This window comes from Natrix helvetica (genome assembly GCF_964273705.1).
Source record: "Natrix helvetica genome assembly, chromosome: 4".
NCBI classification, from domain to species: Eukaryota; Metazoa; Chordata; class Lepidosauria; order Squamata; family Natricidae; genus Natrix; species Natrix helvetica.
In genome coordinates, this window is record NC_138550.1 from 66,268,865 (window position 1) to 66,296,583 (window position 27,719).

General features: G+C 46.4%; 1 protein-coding gene across 2 annotated transcripts in view; it reads right to left on the bottom strand.

Moving 5' to 3' along the window:
- Positions 1-27,719, bottom strand: part of IL1RAPL1 (interleukin 1 receptor accessory protein like 1) — a 1,014,047-nt gene that overhangs the window by 445,409 nt on the left and 540,919 nt on the right. For both annotated transcript variants that reach the window (XM_081950467.1, XM_081950466.1), the window contains exon 3: positions 2,682-2,961. In XM_081950467.1, coding sequence (XP_081806593.1) covers positions 2,682-2,961 — 280 coding nt within the window. The remainder of the gene's footprint in view (positions 1-2,681; positions 2,962-27,719) is intronic.

The following is a 27,719-nucleotide window of genomic DNA, read 5'->3' on the forward strand; positions in this document are numbered from 1 at the left end:
GAGGGAGCAGCCTCATTGGCTTCAGAGCAATGGGGGAGGAGCAAGATGAGGCAGCCCTGGTCCCCTTGAGCCAGCAAGGAGAAACAGGGGCAGGATGACCAAGAGAGGCCAGGCAGTGAAAATGAAGTTTAATGGAGCTCAGGCGATGAACAAGGATTGCCTCCTCCTGATCCCCGAGCATGGAGAGTGGAGAGGAGGCAGGAACAGTGCAGCCTAACCTGACGACTCAGGAGGAGGGTGCCCTGCTCCTCTTCACACCTGGGGGCTGAGACTTAAGGAGATGCTGTGAGGAGGGGCATTTGTTGGGAACAAAGACTGAATTTATGAAATTTTGTGTGCTGTTGCTGACATCTGGAGTTTTTTCTTGCTTTATTTCTTGATTTGTGGATTCATTGCCTTGTTCCTTTGCCGTGCTGGACTTCTTGCTTTGAAGCTGCTGAGCTAACAGCATTTTGCTAGACTACTTGCAGCTAGAGGCTGCTGTGTGTGTGTGTGTGTGTGTGTGTGTGTTGTATTTGTACTGATAAATAAATAAAGGGAGACTAGTATAGATCTATTTCGAGCTAATTAGCTCTCATCAGCTAGCCATACCCTTACTGGGATTTGAACCTGGGCTGTTTTATATCTTAGGCAGGAGTCTTAGCCACTAAGCCACAGGCTCGCCTCCTTATCAGTTGAGCCAGGGAAATAGGTATGTATTTGTGTTACAACCCCTGGTATGCCTAAATATGGGAGGAAGGTCACTACTCCCTCTTTCTGTCCTTTGGCTCATCACAGAAGACCATGCAGGCAGAAAACCATATTTTTATTTTTAATGTTGCCTTTTTATATTTGTGTTGTATTTGTACTGATAAATAAATAAAGGGAGACTAGTATAGATCTATTTCGAGCTAATTAGCTCTCATCAGCTAGCCATACCCTTACTGGGATTTGAACCTGGGCTGTATTATATCTTAGGCAGGAGTCTTAGCCACTAAGCCACAGGCTCGCCTCCTTATCAGTTGAGCCAGGGAAATAGGTATGTATTTGTGTTACATATATGAGTGCTTTGCTCCGGGACTTGCCATAAATATGGGAGCATTTGGGGGAAAGTTGGAGCAATAAAGGGGAGTTTGAACTACCAGCTGACTCTGTGCCTTTGTGCCTTATCGCAGGTCATTACAGGGTATGTCTTCTTTCCAGCTATACATCTAGGTTTTTAATTTGTTGTGGATCCTGCAATATGCAGGTAACTACGTCTTATCTACAATATGTGTCAATTAAGAGCTATCACAGATTTTTACAGTTTTTCTGCAAAGAAAAATAAGCAAAATGTTTCAAGCCATTTAGCAATAAATTGTGCATTTTCTCTGCAAGGCTTTTCTTACATTTTTATGTGCATCATTTAACCTCTGTCTAAATTAATTCTATGTTCTCTGATAATTTTCAAAATCTAAGAGGGAGCCCAGATGGTGTCCATTTTCTCAACAGGGAGAAAAATATATCTCAGTATGAATAATTTTAGCGTTATAGAATAAACTGAAATAGAAGAATATGCATTTCAAAAGCAGAAATTATAAAAAAATGATAATTAGTTTGGGAATATATGCATATGTATTAAAGATTAACTCTCATGTTTTTGAACATTCTCATTTCATTTAAAAAAATCTGTTTGTGCCACTTATTAGAAAATATATTTTGCCCAACTGGAGTACATTCATTCAGTACATTTTATTTTACATAAAATCATTTTTGGTTCTTCCATTATCACAATTCATTACTAACCTTTCACGTGTAACTGTCACCAATCTATCGATTCATACTTTTATACATACCCACAACAGCATAAATGGCATCAATTCATATTTAAACATCATTTTAGTCACTCCTTTTGTAATTATAAACTTTCACTTAACTTTATGTTCTCATCAACTCATTCCACAAGATCCAAGAATCCTTATTCAAATCTGGCACAACCTTTGTCTTTCTTTTAGATTCATAGACACACAACATACATATCCCCCTCTTTTATTTCATTTATTCATGTTCTTTATCATTTACTCTTAGATTGCAAGCTGAAGTCTTCCAACTAACATGGTTGTGACAAAATAAGCCTGTAAATATTGACTTCCATCATGGATTTCATAAAGGCTTTCATATAAGCTTTTTATAAGATAGAAAATGTATAGATTTAATTGCACCAAAGACTTTTGAAACATAATCAGTCAACACTAAGGATACAACTGAATAATTTTGACCCTTTCAGGCCACAAGTTGTATGTCACAATCACAACAGAAATATCGTTTTGCGATAAGCAAATTCATCTATTCTATGCAAATTAGGATTTCTAATATATAAACTACTTTGAAAACCATTTTATTGTGGCCCATACCCTACCAGGTAAGAGATATACAGTATGCAACATACCAATGCATATTTCTGTTAACAATAAAAAATTCAAAGACAGGATAATCAAAACAACACATTACGGAATGCTTCCTAGAATATAAATGTAGCTGAAGACAAACCAAATACATTTTCAAACTATTTTTCAATTAAACATAAACATCATAAAGATAGTTTCTATTTAAAAATTGTGCAATCAAGATAATTTAGACAGCAAAGTGATTTAGTCAGAAGAATTAATATTAAATAAATATTGTTTAGGTATTTCTTGCTGATAAAAGAGGTTAAAACATACCTTATGACACATGCATAAAGCCCACTGTCTTGTGCCAGTGTTGGACGAAACCAAATAGCATCTTCTTCTTTGCTCATTCTATTTCCATCAAAAGCTATAGGTTCCTCAAAATCTCCGGGTCCAGAACTCTTGTACCACATTAAACTGAGTCCAGCACTTTGTGCTATGGTATAATTTGCTCTTATATAACCATAAAACAATGCACATTTTATACGAACAGGTTCTCCTACTAAGACTTGATACTTTTTGTAATCCACTGACCAGTCAGTACATCCATCTGCTGAAAGAGGAGAAAAAAGAGAGGCAAAAATGAGTTTTAAGAAGTTGTATTCTGCAAATTAAAGAGTTTCTGCTCAGTGTAGAATGTTATGTTTTGATTTGGAACTATGCAATTAATAAGAGAAATACTGAAGGGAGACAATACACATTTGAGGACTTTAATTTTTTCAAGAACAGTCATGACATTTCCTTATCATTATTGTATTTTCTTCAGTATAGAACATCACATCTTCCTTCATGATTTCAAAGAATTTCAATCCAACATCAATCAGGTACCATTCTCCCCTTTGAACTCCTAAAACAACACTGATTAAAAGTGTTCATGTTTTATAGTTGTTCTGTAATTGTTTTATTCTTCTATTAATGTAATTGCAAACTGCCCAGAGTCGCTGTCAACTTCGAACCAAATCTGGCAGCAGCCTTTTTTCTGTTTCTCAGTTGCCACACAGAAGGGGAAGGGGGGAAGGAGGTTGGAATGCCTTAATGGAAACAACATAGAGATTTCTCATGAGAACCAAAGTCATCTCTACTGGCAACGGATAAAGTCAGGAAAGGAGTGCCTGAACAACCCGTCAATTAACCCAATTGGCCAACATGACCTGTGACACTTGGGGATGGGGTTAATTCCTATTTTAATTATACTGAAACTGTGGGAAAGATTTAGAGTTGGTTTCCTTGGAAACTGTGCCAATATGATGTATTGAATATAGAGGAGCTTTGTGGAGGATCCTAGTCTCAGAGTTCTTTTTTTTTTTTTTTCAAGAAGTTTTATTGGTTTTTTAAAAAACATTTATGCGGAAAAGGGTAAGTGGAATGGTTACAAATTTTGGCAGTTGCAAGTGTGGCAGACGCCCCCTCCCTCCAGACTCCTAGGTTACATCAAAATATCAAACCTTAATACATAATCATAAAAAATCAGCATATTAATTCTAGAAAAAATAATTTTCAATCAGTTTATATAGTTATAGTATATAGTCTAGTTATAAATTCATTATTACTTTCGGTCTGTTTATAACATTGTGGTTTTCTTATTTATTTTTGTGATCTGAGCTTTCTTGGTGTTGCCCCTTCACCCCCCGCTGGCGGAGCTCCGGCCCCTCCCGTGTCCTGTATGACCGTTGTAGTGTCTTCTGTTTTTTCTAGGTTCGCTTTATTTTTTTCCATAAAGGCCTGTGCCTCTATGGGTGTGTTGATTCTGATTCTTGTCTCCTCCCAGAATATCAGCATACCTTCAGGCATCAACCATCTAAACCACACCCCCTTCTGGTATAATTTATTCGCCAATTGCGAATAGCTTTTCCTTTTTTCCCTAATTTTTTTGGGAATCTGCTTCAGAATGGTTATCTCCCTGTCGTGGTATGTCAGTGTTTGCCCCCTTTGTACACCCAGAATTTCATCTCTTGTGGTTTTCCTAAGGAATTTAATATGAACCTCCCTGGGTACATTATGTGTTCTGGCATATGCTGAATTCACTCTATAGGCTAGGTCTATCTCCCATTCCATCTGCTGTTTATCTTTGTGTATGTATTCAGCTAAAATATTAGTCATAATGTCCCTTATATTTTCCCCATCTGCTTCTATTACATTTTGAAATCTAAGATAAAAGGACATTCTCTCAAACTCTGTTTTCATTTGTTGGATGTCGAGTTCTTTGTTCCCCTTCTGTAAAGCCTCTACCCCCCCCTTCGCCTCCGCCACCCCACCCTCCACAAGGTCCAGTCTCTGTGAGTTCTTAAAAATTTGGGCTTGATTCTCTTTAATTTCATCTTTCATTTCCCTTAACTGTTTCTTAATTTCCTCCTGGCCCTGTAAAATTTGTTGAAGCATTTGTTGAAAGTCTATCTCTGTAGTCTTGGGTTGCATCAGTTCTGTTATCTTTGACTGTGTAGCTGGACTAGACGTTGCAGACGTTGGGGCAGAAGTAGCAAAGCCAGGCTTTCCAGGAGGTGGTCTTTTTGGAGACATGGTTTATGAAGCAAGGAGATCAGTCAGAGTAGAAACTGGGCAGCTGGAGAAGTAGAGCAGGCAGGCGAATTCAGAAGGCAGAGGATCCAAACAGGTGGGGGTTTCTTTAGTCACTCTAGCGATAGATGAAAGTTTTTTCTCCAAAGAGTTCAGAAAATAACAATCCACAAGAGATTCCTCTGGGTGACTCGGAGACAAAGACCGGAAGCCTGAATTTTAAAGGTGGAGTCAGGTTTCACAGTTCATGAAGACAACGGAAGTGCGCCATCTTGCCCCGCCAGCTTTGGGCTCAGAGGCATCATAAAATTTTAAAAGTTCAGAAAGTTCTCAGTTCACCCATAAGTTCTAGATCTAAGTCCAAGGAAAGTCACTTTTATAGGGGTGAGGCATCATTAGTTGGCTCTCCCCCTTCCTCCTTCCCCTGGGGGCGAGAGCAAAATCTTTTCAAGCCGCTTGTCCAAGGGGGGGGGGAAATCCCCCTCCCTCTAGCCGCACCTCCAGCAAAGTCCGAAAGAAACTTTGTTTAAAAAAAGAGCTGAAAAGTCCATTAATTCAAAAAAAAAGGAATGAAGAAAGGAAGCCTCTCACCACACCACCGCTGCTTCATTCAGAAGTATATTCTCCGATCGGCATGGGGCGAGACGCACGCGCGCGCGTCCTCCAAAAGGCTCCCCGATGCCTAGAACGAAGCGGAGAAGCCCCCGCCAGCCGCCGCCGACGCCAGGACCCTCCGCGAGCCGTTCCCTCGGCAAGACACCCCTCCAGGGCGTCTTGTGCCCCCCCAGAAGCGGGGGGAGCCCACCGGGAGAGCTGGAGCAGGCAAAGACCTGCCTGTCGCCGTAGCTGCCGGAACCGGAAGTCCTAGTCTCAGAGTTCTGATTTGCTTGGGTTCATTAGTCGGAACCTTGACATTAAACCAGCTCTCTTAAACCTACTCCAAGCCCTGGCCACTACCTGACAAAACCAGGAGGGTGGAAAAGACTCAGGGGAGATCAGAAATGGAGAAGATGGAGGAAGCAGCCACTAAACCTAGCAATGCCCTGGCTGGGGCTACACAGCCAGCAGGTCAGACCAGAGAGACAATCCTTCCACTGGCAACCAGGCCAAAGGTCTGTGTGGAAAAGACCAAAAGGCCAGCAATATGAAAGGATGCCCTAACCACCGAGGAACTCTACAAGCAGAGGGGGAAACTTGGTGCAGTGGGGTACCAAAAGCCACCGAAGCAGAGTTCCTCCTGAGGTCTCCTCGATCGTCGACTGCCCTCATTCCGAGATGGAAGGCAAAGAGGACTGTTGAGTGAGATGAACACAGGAAATGGAAGTACCTAACCATCCTTCACAGCCCATTGGTAGAGCAGCTGAGGGAGAGATTCAACCACATGGAGATCTGAAGAGTGGAGCTGATGCACTAACCTGGGCCATCTGTGGTGACAGCGGCTTTGGCAGCTCAGCCATGTCTAACCCTTTGGAGTCCAAGCCCAACCACAGCAGACTGAGTAGCCAGCCCTCCTCCCCAGCCAGCTGGGCCAGCAAAGACGTAGCCTCCCATGGCAGCAATGAGCAGCAAGTCCAGTAGGGCTAACCTCACCCTCCCTCCCCTGCCAGCAGACTCACCACTAATAAAGGCCCAGAGAAGTTGGCATTCTTCCTCAACCAGATGTGGGCTAATCTAGACCTCTATGCCCCAGCCTATCCATCGGACATTGTGATGGTGAATGCCATGGCCACCAACCTAGAGGTAGAAGCCATGGAGTGGGTGATGAGATTCCATGATGAAGGCATGCCAAAACTGAGGGATGTCTATGTCTTCCTGGGGGAGCTGAGAGCCAGATTTGAAAACAAATCCCAAGCCCTGCAGGCTGAAGTGAAAATCCGAGACCTAAAACAGTGAAGGAGGATGTTGGGGAGTTCTGCAGAGTGGCCGGCAAACTGAGAGAGTGGCCAGACTGACTGCTGGTGTACCATTTCAAGGAAGGCCTGGACCGAGAACTACTGCAGGCCTGCATCTACCATTGAATCCCAGAGCAGTTCCATGATTGGTACTGGATCGCCATAGCTTTGGACCTTGAGCTAAAGCAGTGCAAATAGCACAGTGTGCCCAAACCGAAGCCCAAGCAGAGCCAAGAAGGCTGCTGATTTGGTCACCAACCCATCACTACTACACCTACTGGTCATCCTTCTGCTCCAGCTGGAGCCTCCATCAAGTGCTTCAGATGAGGCCAACAGGGCCACTGAGCTCGCCGAGTACCTGGATCCCGCATCCCAGGCAAAAGCAACCCTGGCCACATCATCTAAGCAAAAAAATCCATTGTGGAAGGGCCAGGAAAAGTCAAGCTTGGTGCACCAGGCCATTGAGGTCTCCTCTCCCTCAAGTGAGGGACAGGGAAGTCCGGCTAAGAGACACCAGCAGCCCACCTCCTTTGACAGCGAAGATGAGGGCGAAGATGATCCAATTGTAAGCGAAGCCATCTGCCCCTTTGCCATCCCCACTAAAATTGTGTTGCCAAATTCAGGAGTTCAGAGAAAGGGGGCTGCCCTAATAGACTTAGGCTGCATCCAGTGCATAAGTAGCCTACGGTCTGTGGTGAAGCTAGGGATACAAGCAAGGAGGTTTGAGCAGGTCAATGGATCACTGATAAGAGGTTCTCCTGCAATGTACCTTACTGAGTCAGTGTGGCTAAAGATGGGCTAACACTGGGAGATAGTCCCAAAGATGACCAAGGCAGTAATTCTGGGACTGTCTGGGCTAGACAGGTGGGGCCTGACAATCTGGTGGGAAGGGGGAGAGAGAAAAATGAGGTTAGGAAGAGGCCCTCTCCCTCATCAAAACAGCTGGGAGGAGGCACTGTCCAGCACTGAGTGGGAGCGAAAGTAAACAAGTTCCTGAAAACCGCATCAGAGCAATCACCAGGGACCCAGCTAATCCCCAAAGAATATCGGGACCTAGCAGGGGTGTTCAGTGACCAAGAATGTGACATGCTACCCACCCCCACTGCCCATCGACTGTGTGATTGAGATCCTGCCCAGTGCCATATTACCTAAACCCAAAATGCACTCCATGACTCCAAAAGAAATGAAGGAGCTGAAGGAGTACATTGACAAAAACTCCTAATGAAGGACATGCTAGCCCATCTAGCAAAGGGGAAAGTCTTCACTAAACTAGAGGCATACTACGGAATGAGGATCAAAGAGGGGGAGGAATGGAAGATGGCATTTAACTGCCCACTGGGTTGTTTCCAATTCAAAGTAATGCCATTCAGACTCCAAGGATATGATATACTCAATAAAAAAGATCTTTGAGGAGTACCCTGGTCTTAGAGTTCTGATTTGCTTGGGTTCATTAGTTGGAACCTTGACAGTCACTTGGTAGAGAGATGGGTGGCATGCAAATTGAACAAACAAACAAATAAATCCTGGACCTTACAGCAGAAGTCTTCCTTCTTGGAAAATACTAGAGTGGAATTAAAAATAATGTCATAATTGTCATTAATATAATAAATCTAGTATGCTCTAATTAATTATTACTTCAGTTTAAAACTGATTTATAAAATAAGCAGAGACAGAGACAAGTCTGCAATTGCAGATTATGTTGTATTACTGACAAGAGAAATCATAGCTGCCAGTTCTTTAGCTGGTGGTATTAATCAGTGGTGGGATTCAAATGATTTAACAACCAGTTCTCTGCCCTAATGACCACTGGGTAGGTGTGGCTGGGTGCTCCTGTGACTGGGTGGGCATGGGGAACTCAATGTCACTCACATCAAGGAGCGCCTTGTCCAGATTTTCCTTGCCTCACCTGGCTTTCCTCACCATGCCCGGCCTCACCTCACCCCTCCTCTCCCAGCCACTCCTTGTCATGTCTGCCTCACCTCACCTCCTGGCCACTCACCTCAAAGGCTTCAATGTATCTATAGTTCTTTTAAAATGTTGTTCACCTTTTTTCGACTTTATTACCTGCATCTACATACTACAGATCAGAGGTGTCAAACTCACATCATCACAGCAGTGTCACATGACATATTGGGACTTTTTCCCCTTTGTTAAACTGGGTGTTGGCATGGCCATCACGTGCTGTCCGTGGGCCACAAGTTTGACAGTCCTGTCATAGATGTACTTTTATAGACCACCGAAAGGAGGAAAAGTCTCACATGCTTTGCCCAAGAGTGTGATAAGCACATCACAAAAACAGGCTTTTGAGGTGTTTTCACAAAGAGGGGTGGGGCAATGTATTTTCCAAAGCAGCAGAAAGCAAAACAAGAAGCAATGATGGAAATTGAACAAAAGAGAAGCAACCTAAAACTAAGGAGAAGCTTCCTGACAGTGTGAACAATTAACCATTGCTATTTCACAAATGTTATGTTCTCTGCAAATGTGATAAGCATTCTCCCTTTCTGGTAGAGTTAAGCTGACAGGCAAAGGTTCCCAGGGCAAAGATATCATTTGTATAAACAATCCACAACTGCTCAGTTTCAAAGCTATGAAGTGTCCAGTAAAGAGTCTGTTGAAAGGTAAAAGGAAGGAATGGGAACAGGTGTGACACTATGAAGGAGGGAACTGAACACTTCTCTGGTGGAGGCAATCAAGTTATAATCCATTTTAAGATAGAAGGAAGGAAGGCTAAAGATTTGGTCAAACTAGCAGCAGGTTTCTAGGATGTAATTCATGTGGCCCTGAAGAAAACATACATCTCCCCTAACCAAGATATATACAACTATCAATCATATATCTCACTCTTCACAATTACTTGATGGAATGCCTAACCTCTTGTTGGAGAAGACACAGCCAATATAGGAATTTAGTAATTCTGCCACCTCTTTATTACTTGATAGCATTTTGTTGTCTTCATTGAGCAGATAATACTAAAGTTGCATATATTGTTTTCTTTTTCTTTTAAAACACAATCCATTGTTAGAGAACCAGTTGGGGTAGTGATTAAAGGCACTAGACTAGAAGTCAGGAGACTGCAAGTTCTACTCCTGCTGTTGAACCAGTCACTCTCTCTCTCTTTCTCCCTCTCCCCTCCCTCCCTCTCCCTCTCTCTTGCTAAGAAGGCAAGGGCAAATAGTGCCAAGAAAATGGCAGGGATCTATCCAAATAATCACCAGGAATAAAAACTGACTTGAATGCATAAAAAGTTCCAAATTATAAATATGCAGATCACACATACACACACACTTTGCACATTTCAGTTCATTCCGAGCTTTAACTTTCTGACATTTCTGTAATAATGTGTGTGTGCGCGCGCATGTGTGTGCACATGCATGTGTGTGTGTGTGTGTTTATGTATATATGTATATATATGTATATATATATATGTATGTATGTATGTATGTATGTATGTATGTATGTATGTATGTATGTATATAGTAAGGGTATGGCTAGCTGATGAGAGCTAAATAGCTTGAAATAGATTTATACTAGTCTCCCTTTTTTATTTATCAGCACAAATACAACACAAATATAACAAAGGCAACATTAAAAATATGGTTTTCTGCATGGATGGTCTCCTGGAGTGAGCCGAAGGACAGAAAGGGGAAGCAGTGTGTTCCCTCCCATATTTGGGCATACCAGGGGTTGTGACACAATACACACACACAGACACACATATATACACACACACTTTTCTTTAGATCTACCCCATCTACAGTATATGCACAGTATATAAAGGTGCACAAAATGTTACCTATTGTTGGGGTACCTATTGGTGGGGTGGCGGTAATTATACGGGAGAGTCTGGAACCGAGAGACTTCACTGTGCCACAGATATCCAGGTGTGAGTCCCTTGGTGTGAAATGGGGCCCAGGGAGGCAGTTGGGCTTGCTGATTGTATACTTGGCTCCTCGCTATACATCAGCGGCCCTGCCTGAGCTCCTCGAGCTGATCACGGAGACAGCGGTGGATACCCCCAAACTTGTGGTTATGGGGGATTTCAACCTGCCGTCGACGGGTGAAGCATCTGAGGCGGCTCGGGAGTTCATGGCTTCCATGACAGCCATGGACCTGACCCAATTAATTCAGGGCCCCACACACGAGGGTGGTCACACACTGGACCTTGTTTTTGTCTCTGGACAGTGGACGAGTGATCTGGGAATAGGGGATTTGGTTATTACACCCCTGTCATGGTCAGATCACTCATCTCTCCGGCTCGACTTCCCTGGCGCTACCCCCCACCGCGGGGAGGCGGAACCCGATTGTCCCAGATGGTTCCGCCCTAGGCGACTGATGGAACCGGATAGGTTCCAGACGGAGCTTGGGCCACTTCCTGTAGCCCTGACCCGCTCCCGGACGGAGGACCTAGTAGCCGCATGGAATAGGGCGGCTGCTGGGGCCTTGGACCGGGTAGCGCCTTTGCGGCCTCTCCTGCGGCAACGGACCACCCTGGCCCCTTGGTTTACCGAGGAGCTGAGGGTGATGAAATGCCACAAGAGATGCCTAGAAAACAGGTGGAGGTCCTCACGCTCTGAATCTGACCGAACACAGGTAAGAGCCTATTTACGGACCTACCTTGTGGCACTGAGAGCGGCCAAATGTAGACACTGTGCCGCTCTTATTGCGTCGGCAGATAACCGCCCTGCCGCCCTGTTTCGGGTGACCCGCTCCCTCCTATCACAGAGGCCGCAGGAAGCCCCTTTGCAGGGGAGAGCAGAGGAGTTTGGGGAATACCTGCAGGACAAAATCGCTCAGATCAGGAGTGGATGGGCCCCCTTCAGTGGACCAGGGGAGACGTCGGACGCAAATCTTGAGGCACCACGCTGGGAGGAGTTTGACTCTGTTGTCCCCGAGGATTTGGACAGGTTACGTGGGCGACTGCAAGCCACTACATGTTTATTGGACCCGTGTCCCTCCTGGCTTGTACTGGCATCCTGGGAGGTTACACGAGACTGGCTCCTGGGTCTTGTGAATGCTTCATTGGAGGAGGGGTCCTTACCGACTGCCTTGAAAGAGGCGGTGGTGAGGCCCCTACTCAAGAAGCCTTCCCTGGACCCGGCAGAGCTAGCTAATTATCGTCCCTTTTTAGCGAAGGTTGTAGAGAGTGTGGTGGCACAACAGTTCCCATGTCACCTGGAGGAAACCGACTATCTAGACCCGCGCCAGTCCGGCTTCCGGCCCGGTCACAGCACGGAGACGGCCTTGGTCGTGTTGGTGGATGATCTCTGGAGGGCCAGAGATAGGGGCTGTTCCTCTATCCTGGTCCTATTAGACCTATCAGCGGCCTTCAATACCATCGACCATGGTATCCTATTGCTCCGGCTGGAGGGGGTGGGAGTAGGGGGCACCGTTTTGCGGTGGTTCTGCTCCTACCTCTCCGACCGGACGCAATGTGTGTTGGCAGGGGAGCAGAGGTCGACCCTGAGGCCGCTCACTTGTGGGGTGCCGCAGGGGTCGGTCCTCTCACCCCTCCTGTTCAACACATACATGAAGCCGCTGGGTGAGATCATCCGTGGTTTTGGGGTCGGATACCACCTGTACGCTGATGACACACAGCTGTACATCTCCACCCCAAACCACCCCAACGAGGCCGTCGAAATGATGTCCCGGTGCTTGGAAGCCGTTCGGGTCTGGATGGGGGACAACAGACTCAGACTCAACCCCTCCAAGACAGAGTGGCTGTGGCTACCGGCGGCCCGGCTCAACCAGTGGACTCCATCGCTGGCCATAGGGGGTGAACAACTGCCCCCCATGGAGCAGGCGCGCAATTTGGGCGTCCTCCTCGATGCCTGGCTGTCGATGGATCACCATGTGGCAGCCGTGGCGAGGGGGGCGTTCCACCAGGTTCGCCTGGTGCGCCAATTGCGCCCCCTATTGGACCGGGATGCTCTACGCACAGTCACTCATGCGCTGGGGACGTCTCGCCTGGACTACTGCAACGCTCTCTACATGGGGCTCCCCTTGAGATGCACCCGAAGACTACAGCTAGTTCAGAATGCGGCCGCGCGGGCTATCATGGGGAGGACCAGGTACTCCCATATAACACCACTCCTGCGCGAGCTGCACTGGCTGCCTGTGGTTTTTCGGGTGCGTTTCAAGGTATTGGTTACCATCTTCAAAGCGCTTCATGGCACGGGACCTAGTTACCTGCGGGATCGCATCTCACCTCATACATCCCTGCGACCAATCCACTCCCACAGGGAGGGACTCCTCCAGGTGCCGTCCACTAAGCAGTGTCAACGGGCAGCGCCCAGGAGTAGAGCCTTCTCTGTGATGGGCCCAACCCTCTGGAATGACCTCCCCCCCGATATTAGAACTACTACCGACCTCCGCTCCTTCTGACAGAAACTTAAGACCCACCTGTTCCAATTAGCTGGCCTGGCTGATTTATAGTCCCACTTTCAACCTCCTGGCAAACACCTTATTTTGGGGTAATTTTTAAGGATAATTTTAATTTATATTCGAATTTTAATCTATTGTACAGTGTACAACCTACCTCCTCCGTCTATTTATGTATATATATATCTATATTTTTGTATTTACATTGTTTTAATTTGACTGTACACCGCCCCGAGTCCTGTTTAGGAAAGGGTGCGGTCTATAAATTAAAGATTATTATTATTATTATTATTATTATTATTATTATTATTATTATTATTATTATTATTATTATTATTATTATTATTATCCACACCAAACAGTCATTTGTATGAATATCTTATTGTATAATTTTCTATTCAGTTTGGCTATCTTTGATTGGTCTTCATTTTGAGATTCGCATATAAATATCTTACATGCAAGAACTGACTAGGTTTACACAATGTGCTAAACTACAAATATTTTGTTTGATTTTGGCTCAGTATGTTGTATGAGCTTAATGATTATGGTTTGGGCTCACTCAATTTTGTGGCTTATTCAAGAAATCATGGATAAAATAGTAGCCTAGTATCAATGGTTAATACAGCCAATACAGGGTGAAGAAATTGTAACCAGGAATCTTTATTGAACACAGCAGGATTGATTTATCAGAAAACTCAATTCAGCTATTTTATTATTATACAAGAGTATAGCCTTGCATCACTTCAGTAAATAAACTGATGCTGAAACAACAGGGTAAATTAGAATCATGGAGACAGAAGGGCTGGTGAGGCCTTCAAATCCAACAACCCTGCCCAGTGCAAAAATCCGAATTAAACATCCAGATGTTTAGTCCAACTGACCATATTGAGAGTCAGGTGCATATATCTCATGAAGGGTGGTCCTCATGTCTAAGTAAATGTTTTCATTGTTGGACCATTCTGTCAGGAAATTTTTTAATGTTCACTTGGAATCTGCCTTCCTATAACCTGAAACAAGTACATATACGCGTTTATTTTATTTATTTATTTTATTTGATTCAATTTATCAGTCGTGCCCTCTCCGCGAAGGGACTCGGGACGACGTACAATCAAATATAAAGGCATGTGGCATGGAGGAGGTAAATACATCAACAATTAGCAATACAAAAAGTAAAAGCCACAAAGTTAAAATAAATAACAATAAAATTAATACAATTAAAACAATTAAAATACCCAAAAGATTTAAATATACAGTTTAAAATTGCCAGGGAGGTTAGAAGTTCTGATTAAGCCAGGCCGGCTAGTTGGAACAGGTGGGTCTTGAGTTTCGTGCGGAAGGAGCGGAGATCCGTCGTTATTCTGATATCTGGGGGGAGGTCATTCCAGAGGGCTGGGCCCATCACAGATAAGGCCCTACTCCTGGGCGCCGCCCTCTGGCACTGCCTAGTGGACGGCACCCGGAGGAGTCCCTCTCTGTGAGAGCGGATTGGTCGCAGGGATGTATGGGGCAGGATACGATCCCGCAAATAACTAGGTCCTGTGCCATGGAGCACTTTAAAGATGGTGATTAACACCTTGAAGCGCACCCGGTAGACCACAGGGAGCCAGTGCAGCTCGCGCAGGAGAGGTGTTACATGGGTGAACATTGTTCGCCCCATAATTGCCCACTCGGCCGCATTCTGGACCAGCTGTAGTCTCCGGGTGCATCTCAAGGGGAGCCCCATGTAGAGAGCATTGCAGTAGTCCAGACGGGACGTCACCAGCGCGTGAGTGACTGTGCGAAGGGCATCCCGGTCCAATAGGGGGCGCAATTGGCGCACCAGGCGGACCTGGTGGAACGCCCCCCTCGCCATGGCTGCCACATGGTCATCCATAGACAGCCGGGTGTCTAGGAGGACGCCCAAATTGTGCGCCTGCTCCACGGGGGCCAGTTGCTCGCCCCCGATGGCCAGTGATGGAGTACACTGGTTGAACCGGGGGGCCGGTAGCCACAGCCACTCCATCTTGGAGGGGTTGAGTCTGAGTCTGTTGTCTCCCATCCAGACCCGTACGGCTTCCAAACACCGGGACATCATTTCGAGGGCCTCGTTGGGGTGGTTCGGGGTGGAAAATCATCTTGCATTAATGCCATCATATCCCCCTTCTAAAACCTAAGTAGCATTGGACTTCCAACTGTACTTCTGGCACCTTCGGAAGCGAGAACCATGAGCTCTGTGGTCCTGTTCTGAGCCCTCTCCATCAGAAGGCTCAAATTGAGCCATAGCCACCCTGGAGGGGTGGTGAAGTAAAGGGGGACCACCTTGCAGGTTGAGCAGACTTGGAAACTCCCTGACTTGGAAAGCCCTCTAAAACAAAGAGCAGTGGCAGTGAAAAATGGCTGCCATGAAGCCAGGGATAGCCTGAATACTTAAGACAGTATTGGAGTGGAGAAAGTGGATGGTGTGTGAACTGGGTGAGATAATACTTTTTGTTAAAATTTGACTCCAAGAAATCTAAGAGAGAAGTATATTTAGAACTATTTGTCAAAGCAGCAAGCAGGCACTCAGAAAAAAATACTGGAGAATTTAAGAAGAAAAATTACTTTTTAAAAAATAAATAGAAATTTGGATTGTCCAAGTTAAAAGACATGGTATTGAAATGGCATTTTAAAATGATGGAATTATAATCTTTTTACTAATATTGTTTAATTATTGGATTTACAATTTAAAATAATTGAAATCGTGCTTGTCAACAATATTGCAGAGAGGCTAAAGCAAACTGAAGCAAGAGCACCATCTGCTGATGAAAAGGGAATTTTGCAAACTTGGAAACAATCATTTAAAAAGACTGAAAATATTTGCTGGACATGGATCTACTCTAAGACCACTAGAGATTTGATTATTAAATAAGAACTTCAGTTAAGAGACCCCTGAATATCACCGAACATATAAAACTGACTTGAAGAGGCATAGATAACCCCCTGGTGAATTTAGATTGATTGGACTGATTATTGATGAGACATTTAAAATTGTGACCTGGAATTCCTTTTTTGAATTAATGATTCCTGGACAACTGACCAAAAAGGAGAAGTACTAAACACAAATGCAATGCAAGATGGAAGTGAAGGGAAGCTAAATGGAATGGAGCTGTTTCAAAGCATTAAGGAAATATTTGAAGATATAGACCCAAAACATTTCAATACACATAAACATAATCTTTTTACCCCTAGTTATTACATTTCATTTTCATCATTTGATATTGTTTACACATACCATTTACTTTTACTTTTTACAGAGTCAAAATCAAATAACTTTATTATAGCCATGAGGCCATAAAGTGATAGAAGACCTCATCAATAAATACACATAAATATAGATACAGGTAGTCCTTGACGTGCAACCAGAATTGAGCCCTAAATTTATGTTGCCAAGAAGACAGTTAAGTGGGTTTTGCCCTATTTTGCAATTTTTCTTGCCATAGTTGTTAAGTGAATCACTACAATTCTTAAGTTAGTAATATAGTTATTAAATGAATCACATTTCCCCATTGACTTTGCTTGTCAGAAGGTTGCAAAAGGCAATGACCTGATCCCGGGACACTGCAAGTATCCTAAATAATTGCCAAGTGTCTGAATTTTGATCATGAGACCATGGTGATGTTGCAACAGTCATAAGTGTGAAAAATTGTCATAAACCACTTTTTTCAGTGCTGGCTCCTTATTAGAGCCTTGCAAAGACTCCAAAGCTGGCCCCATGCTTTCCCTCCTCCTCCTCCTCCTCCTCTGAATTTGCAGCTACCTCTGCTGGCAGCCAATGAGCCATAGCACTCATGCTTGCCGCTGTTTGCATAGCCCAGTGGCCACAGACCAGTAAAGGTCCACGGACTAGAAGCTGGGTATTGTGTACCTCTGCCCTAACTTATAGGAAGAGATACTAGGCTCAAATTCAACTAAATGTGTATGTGTGATATGCCTTACACTTAATAAGTAATAATAATGTACATTGTGCCCTTTATTTATCAGTAAATATGTTAAGAGAGACTCCCTATTCCCTTTAATCTTGTTTTAATAATTGTTTGTTTGAAATCACAGAAATATCCATCTTCCCTGCAGTGTTTTGAAACATCAAAATTTATTCCCTGGATCAGAGAATCACATATAAACAGTGCTAATTATTTATTTCCCCAAAAAACAATTCATTCACCAACATTCTGGTTTACCATTCCTGCAATGCTATGAATTTTTTGATCATATTATTTTGAATAATCTACCTATTACAAGAATCATAATTACTAAAAGTAGTACAACTCACTCCCCAAAATAAAATAAAAAAATAAAAATTACATGATGGTTTATGTATTCTGTGAACCAAGAAAGCAGTTACATCATTTAATGCGTAAATGTTATTTTTTTGCAAAATTAATTTGCTTAAATCTTTATGTCCTTGTTTCAAAAATGCAATTGGTAAATACATTTCAAAATAAGCATTATATCATGATTAAAGTCTTAAATGTTTATATTTTATATTTCACATGGGAAATTGGAACATGATAAATTTATCCCACTATTCAATATAATTTTATAAAGGCATAGTTTTATAATTGCTTTAAAATATAATTGCTTTATAATGTTATAATCAAAATTTGTGATTAAAAAAATAGGTCATGGTTTTCAAGAGTTCGGTACTCAAATAGCATCAAGATTTGTGAAAATTATATGCTAAATTCCCTTTGGTTGCTATAAAACTCTCAGTTGTAATTTATTTGTTTGCTGGTAAATCCAGGCAATTTTTTCTTCTGCATTCTGACCCTTCAGAAAGACAAGGAATGAAGGAAGGAATGAAGGGAGGGAGGGAGGGAAAGAGAGAGAGGGAGGAAGGGAAGGAAGCATATTGCCCCTAAACAATTTGGGTCTTCATTTTACCACCTTGGAATTTTTAATTTAATTTTAATTTAATTAGCACTTCTAGACCGCCCCCTCTCCCAAAAGGGACTCGGGGTGGTGTACAGTCCATATCAAAAACATCATACATAACAACAATTAAAAATTATTAAATGGATAAATGCATAAATAAGAGGAGGATAAAATAGACAGAACTGTAATTGCTAAATAAATAATTTAAAATATACAAAATTTAAAACCCCAGTGTCCTATAAAATTAAGTCCCCTAAAAAACCAGTAGGAAATATATATGCCAGGAAGTAGACGTTAAGAATTATGCCAGGCCAGCCAGTCGGAACAGGTGTGTCTTCAGTTTCTGCCGGAAGGAGCGGAAGTCAGCGGTGGTTCTAATGTCAGGGGGAGGTCATTCCAGAGGGTTGGGCCCATCACAGAGAAGGCCCTACTCCTTGGTGTCGCCCGTTGGCATTGCCTAGTGGACGGCACCAGGAGAAGCCCCTCCCTGTGAGAGTGAATTGGCCGCAGGGATGTATGTGGGAGGATGCGATCCCGCAGGTAACTAGGCCCTATGCCATGGAGCGCTTTAAAGATGGTAGTCAAAACCTTGAAACGCACCCGAAAGACCACAGGTAGCCAGTGCAGCTCGCGCAGGAGCGGTGTTACGTGGGAGTACCTAGTACTCCCCATGACTGCCCGCGCGGCTGCGTTCTGGACTAGCTGCAGTTTTCGTGCGTGTCCCAAGGGAAGACCCATGTAGAGAGCATTACAGTAGTCCAGGCGAGACGTCACCAGTGCATGAGTGACCGTGCGTAGGGCATCCCGGTCCAGAAGGGGGCGCAATTGGCGCACCAGGCGAACCTGGTGGAACGCCCCCCTAGCCACGGCTGCCACATGGTCATCCATTGACAGCCGGGCATCTAGGAGGACGCCCAAATTGCGCGCCCGTTCCACAGGGGGCAGTTGTTCGCCCCCTATGGCCAGCGTTGGAGTCAGCTGACTGAATCGAGGTGCCGGTAGCCACAGCCACTCAGTCTTGGAGGGGTTGAGTTTGAGTCTGTTGTCCCCCATCCAGACCCCGACAGCTTCCAAACACCGGGACATCACTTCGACAGCCTCGCTGGGGTGATTTGGGGTTGAAACGTACAGCTGAGTATCATCAGCGTACAGATGGTATTCAACCCCAAAACCACGGATGATCTCTCCCAGTGGCTTCACATATGTGTTGAACAGGAGGGGCGAGAGGACCGACCCCTGTGGCACCCCACAAGTGAGTGACCTCAGGGTCGACCTCTGCCCCCCTGTCAACACACATTGCGACCGGTCGGAGAGGTAGGAGCCAAACCACCGTAAAACGGTGCCTCCGACTCCCATCCCCTCCAGCCGGCGCAATAGGATACCATGGTCGATGGTATCAAAAGCCGCTGAGAGGTCTAATAGGACCAGGATAGAGGAACAACCTCTATCTCTGGCCCTCCAGAGATCATCAACCAGCGCGACCAAGGCTGTCTCTGTGCTGTGCCCGGGTCGGAAGCCGGACTGGCGTGGGTCTAGATATTCGGATTCGTCAAGGTGTCGTGGAAATTGCTGTGCCACCACATTCTCAACAACCTTCGCTAAAAAGGGAAGGTTGGAGACTGGACGATAATTAGCCAGCTCCATTGGGTCCAGTGAAGGCCTCTTGAGCAAGGGCCTTACCACCGCCTCTTTCAAGGCAGTTGGTAGGAAGCCCTCACCCAATGAGGCGTTCACCAGGCCCAGAAGCCAGCCTCGTGTCACCTCCCAGGATGCCAGTACCAGCCGGGAGGGACACGGGTCCATTGAACATGTGGTGGGTCGCAGCCGTCCACGCAACCTGTCCAAATCCTCGGGGGCAACAGAGTCAAACTCCTCCCAGAATGGTCTCACAAGACTCACTGTTGACGGCTCGTCCGGCCCACTGGAGGGGGCCCATCCGCTCCGGATCTGAGCGATTTTGTCCTGCAGATATTCCCCAAACTCCTCTGCTCTACCCTGCAAGGGTGCCCCCCGCGTCCCCTGTGACAGGAGAGAGCGGGTCACCCTAAACAGGGCAGCAGGGCGGTTATCCGCGGACGCAATAAGAGCGGCACAATGTCTACGTTTGGCCGCTCTCAATGCCACAAGGTAGGTCCGTAAATAGGCTCTTACCTGTGTTCGATCAGACTCGGAGCGTGAGGATCTCTACCTGCTCTCTAGACGTCTCCTATGGCGCTTCATCACCCTCAGCTCCTCGGTATACCAAGGAGCTCGGGTGGATCGCTGCCGCAGGAGAGGTCGCAAAGGCGCAACCCGATCCAAGGCCCCAGCCACCGCCGTATTCCAGGCGGCCACTAGGTCGTCCGACCGAGCGCGGGTCAGGGCTACAGGTAGTGGCCCAAGTTCTGTCTGGAACCTATCCGGTTCCATCAGGTGCTTGGGGCGGTACCAGCTTGGACAGGCTGGCTCCGCCTCCTCGCGGTGGGGGGTAGCGGCAGGGAAGTTGAGCCGGAGACATGAGTGATCTGACCATGACAGGGGAGTAATGACTAAGTCCCCTATTCCCAGATCACTCGTCCACTGTTCAGATACAAAAATAAGGTCCAGTGTGTGACCGCCCTCGTGTGTGGGGCCCTGAATTAATTGGGTCAGGCCCATGGCTGTCATGGAAGCCATGAACTCCCGAGCCACCTCAGATGCTGCTCCCGTCGACGGCAGGTTGAAGTCCCCCATGACCAAAAGCCTGGGGATCTCAACCGCTGTCTCTGAGATCAGCTCGAGGAGCTCGGGCAGGGCCGCTGATGTATAGCGAGGAGCCAAGTATACAATCAGCAGGCCCAACTGCCTCCCTTGGCCCCATTTCACACCTAGGGATTCACAACCGGGTATCTGAGGAACAGTGAACTCTCTCGGTTCCAGACCATCCCGTATAACTACCGCCACCCCACCACCCTTACCCAGGGCCCGAGGCTGATGGAATGCACGGAAACCCGGTGGGCACATTTCCACGAGGGGTAAACCACCCTCGTGGCCCAACCAGGTCTCCGTTATCCCTGCAAGGTCCAGCTCCCCCTCCGAGATCAACTCGCTAATGAGGGGGGCCTTGTTGGTTACGGACCTTGCATTGCAAAGCATCAGCCGCAGGCCCTGGCTCTGTAGTTCCTGACCACCTAGGCTGCGGGGTTGGTACAAACGACCGGGCGTAGCCAACAGCCACGGTCTCCCAACCGACCTTGTGATCTTCTCTTGTCCTCGCATCCCCCCCTCCCCGCGACCGATGTAATAAAACAACCCTCTACCGGAATAATTTGTTCTCTCTCCCCCCCCACCCCGCTCACTTCCCTCCTGGACTCACCTGTTCGACTGGCGCTGGCTTCCCTCCCGGCCTGGTTAACCCACCCCCCCTCCCTGGAATCCCCTAAAAACAATGTAAAACATTTGACTAAAAATCCCCTCAGCTTCCGTTTCTTCCACCTCTCGGGGTTCACAAACCCGTCATCAAGGCAGGCCGGGAGGGGCCTCCCGCAGGCGGAGCAGGTCTAACCTTGAATAAATTGATAGAATATTAAAGCCCAATTGGATAAGGGTGCTGGTAGTAAAAGTCAATAGCCGGAGGGCTAAAGTCTTAATGGGGGAGCTGGAGGCTTTAGTATCCAGATAGTACTTGGAAAGAAGGCGGGGGGGGGGGGGAAATGTTCAAATATTCCCAAATAGTGGAGCAAGGCAGAGATGTCATGAAATGGGAGACAGTCTAAGGTGGTTGAGGATAGATATAATTACAGATGTGGGATCCTTAGTGGGTGGGGGGGGCATTCTGAGCCCAGCTGTTTTTAATCTAGGCAGTCAGTCAGGCCCATCCATAGCCCTGAAACGGGCCTCCAGTGGCCTCTGAAGTTCTAGGCCATCCCCAGCCGTTATTTTAGTTCTTCTCCTCACTTCTGGTTCCCCAACACATTCATCTTGGTCCCCATCCGGCGCCTCAGTGATCATTGCAATTTGGGTAAAGCTCTCAAAAATTATAGGAACATTCTCCAGGTTCGCGGGAGCATGGGAGCAGCCAGGCTACGGCCAAATGTCATAGAGGAGTCCCTGGCTGCAGCTCTTTCCACACCTCCGACGCTGCAGCCATCTCCCTTTGCCGTTCCCGACTGCCTCCCTGATCTGCTCACCTCTCCGGAGCCTCCAGTGCCTCGTTGTCTTCTCTGGTGTCGTAGGGTGGCTCTGGTACCTCCGGTGCCACCTTGTTCTCTTTGGTGCCGTTCTCTTGCTTTTTCCCATTTGTTTGCATTTTTTTCGCAACGCAGTTTAAACTTCGCGCCTTCGCGCCGCTGCACGCGCCGCCGCCATTACCTCCCGGCTTCCTCCTCAGCCGCTCACAACCGCTCTGCTCCTTTCATTCTCCGTTCTTCTCCGACCAACCCTGGTGGGCTAAAATGAGCCCAAAACAAGCCAGGGTGGTCGGGCTACCCAATTCTCGGCCCTCCGATGACATGAGGGCCGGCAGCAACCTCCTACCCAGTCGGGACGCTCCATGGTAAGCTTAGGAGCTTAGGAAGGCGACCGCCATCGCCGGAAGCTCCTCCTCCAAGGATTGGAGGATGAGGCAACCTTTAGCCTGATGAGATTTGAACTGCCGAATTTCAGGCAGCTGGCAGTCAGCAGAAGTAGCCGACAGTACTGCACTCTAACCACTGTGTTAGGGGGGAGTTCCACCCTGAATTAACGAAGTGTGGACCGTGGCTTTCCTTGTAGCATACTTTTGAAGACAAGCAAAAATAAAACCCAAAGCAAGATCTAATAAAAACATTTTTAATATAAAAGAAAATAAAAATACAAAAGTGCTAACACAATTAACTACATCTTGGCAAGAGTTATGTTGCCCACCTTCTTGGCAGGCGAACGGAAGATCAGAAGAGAAGGTAAAGGAAGGAATGTGTGACATAATGTCTGACATGCGCAGTAAATCGTTTGCAGATAAGAAATAGTTCAGTCAGCTGTATAACTCAGAATATAAGCAGAAGCTGGCAAACTAATAAACGCAGTGACACACTGTGCCACCATGGCTCAAGGAAGGAAGGAAGGAAGAAGGGAGCGAGAGAGGGAGAGGGAGGGAGAGGTGGGAGAAAGAAAGGCTACATTGTATGATGTACTAGACAACCCATGCCCAGTTGGGTAAACATTTCAGAAATCTTCCTTCCTTCCTTCCTTCCTTCCTTCCTTCCTTCCCTAACTATTTTTCTTTTGGTCAGCCAGTGCCGCGTAAAGTTTACCCAATCTAAGACATTCTAAGATCTGGATCTGTCTTTTAGTCATATGGACCTCTTGCATTGCAATTATATCGTAGTTCAAATGTTTTAATTTATTAAATATTGTTTTCCTTTTCTGGGGTGAGTCTAGACCATTAATATTCAATGATAGAATCTTGATTTCTCCCGACATACTTCTATATGTATTTGGGTCATGTGCTTCTTGTTGCCCTTATTTCTCTCACTTCCTTTGGTTCTTCCCCTTTTTCATCTAGAACGACTTCTTTCTCTTTTCGTATCTCCACTGGTTCCTTTTCTCTTCCTTTTTGTACCCTGGATCCTTGCTTCCTTGCTCCCGCCTGTTCTCCTTCGTCTTTCTCCTCCTCCTGCCCAACAAGGGTATTGTAAAAGACTTCCGCTTGTTTTATTGTATCTATTCTAAATCTTCTATCTCTCCAGGTTACCAGTACGCCCTCCAGCATCCCCTCTCTCAATGAAGCGTTGGTAATCGCCTGGAGCCAGCCTCGTGTCACCTCCCAGGAAGCCAAAACTAACCAATAGGGACATGGGTCCAGCACACAAGTGGCAGCACTGAGTCTCCCCATAATCCTGTCCATGCCTTCGGGGGTCACAGGGTCAAACCCATCCCAGATTGTCTCCTCAAGATTCATCCCCGTCGGCTCACCCGAATCTACCCAGAGTCCAAGCCTGTCCGGATCTGAGCGATTTTATCCTGCAAATACTGAACAAATTCTTCAGCCCTACCCTGCAAGGGGTCTTCCCCAGTTCCTTGGTTAAGTAAGGAGCAGGTCACCCTAAACAGGGCGGCTGGGTGGTTATCTGCGGACGCGATAAGAGTGGAAAAATATTGCCATTTTCCCGCTTCTATCACCACTAAGTAGGATTTAATATGAATTCTTACTAGTGTTCGATCAGATTCGGACTGGCTGGCCCTCCAGCCACTCTCTAGGCGTCTTTTCCGGTAGTTCATCTCCCGGAGCTCCTCGGTAAACCAGGGAGCCACCCGGGATCGACACCGGGTCAGAGGCCACAAAGGCACAATGCGATCCAAGGCCCCAGTGGCAGCCCTATCCCAGGCTTCCACTTGGGCTTCGGTTGAGTTGTGAGCAAGGGATTCAGGAAAAATCCCAAGCTCCATCAGGAACCTTTCGGGGTCTATCAGGTGCCTGGGGCGGAACCATCTAGTTGGTTCCGCCTCCCTGCGGCGAGGAGTAGCGGTTTGGAAGTCAAGCCTGATGAGGAAATGATCAGACCATGACAAGGGTTGAATAGAAATGTCCCCTAAATCTAGATCATTCATCCACTGCCCAGAGAGAAAAATCAGGTCGAGCGTGTGTCCCCCATTATGGGTGAGGTCTTGAATTAACTGAATTAGGTCCATAGCTGTCATGGAAGCCATGAACTCCCGAGCTGACTCGGATGTCTCGCCAATGGAAGGCAGATTGAAATCCCCCAGGACCATGAGCCTGGGGAAATAAACTGCTAATCCAGCTAAGAAATCCAGCACCTGGGGGTGTGAGAAGGGCGATGAGGGTCAGAATGCGCGATCGCTCTTAAAAAGCAAACCCACGTACTCCGAACATCATTTGGCCCTCGGCCCCCACCATATCTGCCTCTCCCACAAACAGTAGAGATGGTGAACCCCCCAATGGAATGGCTTAATGTCTCCCCCGGAATACCAACCCTTCCTAGGCCTCCCAACCTGCGCCCATTAGTTAGCTCTGGCCTATGCCCTGGCAGACTCCCCCCAAGCCTGTCTGAGCCATCCAAATCAACCCACCCCTCCCCCCCTTAAAATTTGGTTTAAAAGCCCCTGTAAAAAACCTTTAAGAAGTCTCTTCTTTGCATGCCACCTCTCGGGATCCCAGGATCCGTCATTAAGGAAGCGTCTTGAAAGGTCAGAAGGCCATCCCCGGGAAAGGGGGAGTTCCTGGAGGGAATAAAGTTCTGTCGCAGTATAACATAGAGGAGAGTGTGGCATCAACCAAATGGGATGACATCATGGGGAGATGGAACGAGGAGATGACATGTTCACAGGGGGGGGGGCAGCCAGCAGTGTTCAAGAGGGTAGCAGGAAGCTATGTCCATCATAAAAATAGTCGGTGTTGGGGACAATATGTAAGGGTAACGGACAGCTGTCCAAAATCGCAGCAGATGCTAGCTTGCGAGGTGGTGAAGTGGCCAGTGATGGCGGCAACGAGGACAGCGGCGGCATCGGTGGTTGCTCCAACTCCAACTCCAACAGCTAAGCTCCGCCCACGCCAGCCACACTCACATCCATCGCCAGGGCCGCACTCCGTTGACCCAGTCCATAATATCATAGGAGGGGGGGGGGCAAATGGCCAAATGGCACAGTACGGTGGCCCAGGCAACGGTGGTAATACCGGGGAGGGCACAACGAAGGACCCCCCCACTCCAACTGCGCCCACGCCAACTCCCAAAGCCATCTTCCGCTGGCGTCAGTATCCATGCCAGCTTCCTCAGCCCCTCCCCGCTGATCTAATTTATCATGTTCATATGCAAGGAGGAGGGGGGGAGCAACCAGTATAACATCACGGCGTGGGCAGCGGCAGCTGTAGAGACCCCAGACTGGGCATCCCGCTGCCACTGCCGACCATACCCATGTCGGCTGCAGAGACCCCAGGCGTCCCGCCCCAGCTGCTGACCACACCCACGCCAGCAGCCACTGACGCTTTCCATTCTCCTTTCACCGTTAAGCGCTCCATTTCACTCACGATAGTCAGGCTATAAGGCAGGACATTGCAGCTCAAGGGTACCCCCGAGGTCCCAGGAAGTTCTCATAACTGGACCTGGAACCAATATGGAATAGGGTACCCCTGAAAGCCCCAAGAAGGACAATCATCTCCCCGAAGCTCTCCTCAAACGCCACAGGACACCATCTTGGGCATGCGTAGTAGAGAAAGTGTACCTTCTGATCCACACCTGCTAGCTTTTAATAAGGTTGACATTAAGGTTCAATCAGGGATTTCATCTATTCTGATAGTTGAAGCACTCACCATCTTTACAGATGGCGGCCTTCAATGGGGTGCAGCTGCCTGGATGGAACATGGGAAATGGGTGACTAAAATAACACCACCACAAAAATCTGCTCAGTGAGCTGAGTTGGCAGCTGTGATTTTGGCCTTACAGACTTTTCCAAATATAGATTTACATATTATCTCTGATAGTTTGGATGTTTGTCAGGTTGTTTTTTCTCTCCCAGGGGCGTATGTCACTCCTTTAGATGAAAATTTGTTATCCCTCTTTTTGACCCTGCAGCAAATAATGCAAGGTCAAACATCACAACTTTATATTGCACATATTAGAAGTCATCAATCTTTTCCTGGCATGTTATCAGAAGGAAATGCTGTTGCTGATGCTGCCACCAAGTGGCAGGTCTTGACTGTCACTTCATGGGATAGTCATGCTATGTTTCATCAAAATGCTAAGGCTCTTGCAAAACAATTTGATATACCTTTAGATCATGCGAGGGCCATTATACAACAATGTCCTCAATGTTCACAGGTACCTCCATCACCTTCTATTGGGGTTAACCCAAGAGTTCCATGAAGCCAATGAACCCAAGAGTTCCATGAAGCCAATGAACTTTGGCAAATGGATGTTACCCAATATCCTCCTTTTAACCCCTGGAAATATCTTCATGTTACAATTGATGCTTCTTCTAATTTCATTTGGGCTACTCCTCAAAAAGGAGAGGCTACAAAACATGTTATAAATCATTGTATTAGGCCATTTGCTGTTATGGGCCTACCATCTACTTTAAAAACGGATAATGGCCCAGCATATTGTAGTAAACTCTTTGCTGAATTTTGTGAGAAATGGCAAGTTAAATACATTTTTGGCATTCCCTATAATTCCACAGGGCAGGCTATTGTCGAACAAGCTAATCACATCCTAAAATCAGCTTTGGAAAAACATAAACAAACAGGGGGAAACCCCGTAGGCCTTCCTGGGAAACAGGAATGGCTGAACTAAGTTCTATTTACATTAAATCATCTTAACATAAAATTTTATCTACTCCAGTGGATAATCACTTTGGCCATAGAACGAGTCATCCTCAGCCACAAGTAATGTATAGATTGTTACCTAATCCTGAATGGCATGGTCCGGTTCCTTTGTTAACATGGGGATGAGGATATACTGCTGTGCTTGCTCCCACAGGACCCATGTGGATTCCAGCACGGTGTGTAAAACCTTGGAAAGATGTTGTGGCATGAAGGATTGAAAAATCCGATACCCAACTTCTCCCTCAGCCTGCAGAATCCTCAAACGGATCGAGACCGGGCATCTCAGAAGAAACATAAGCCAACTTGGGGACAAATTAAGGCTTTGTCTGCTCAAGCCAGTCAACTCTTGCAAGAACAAAATGT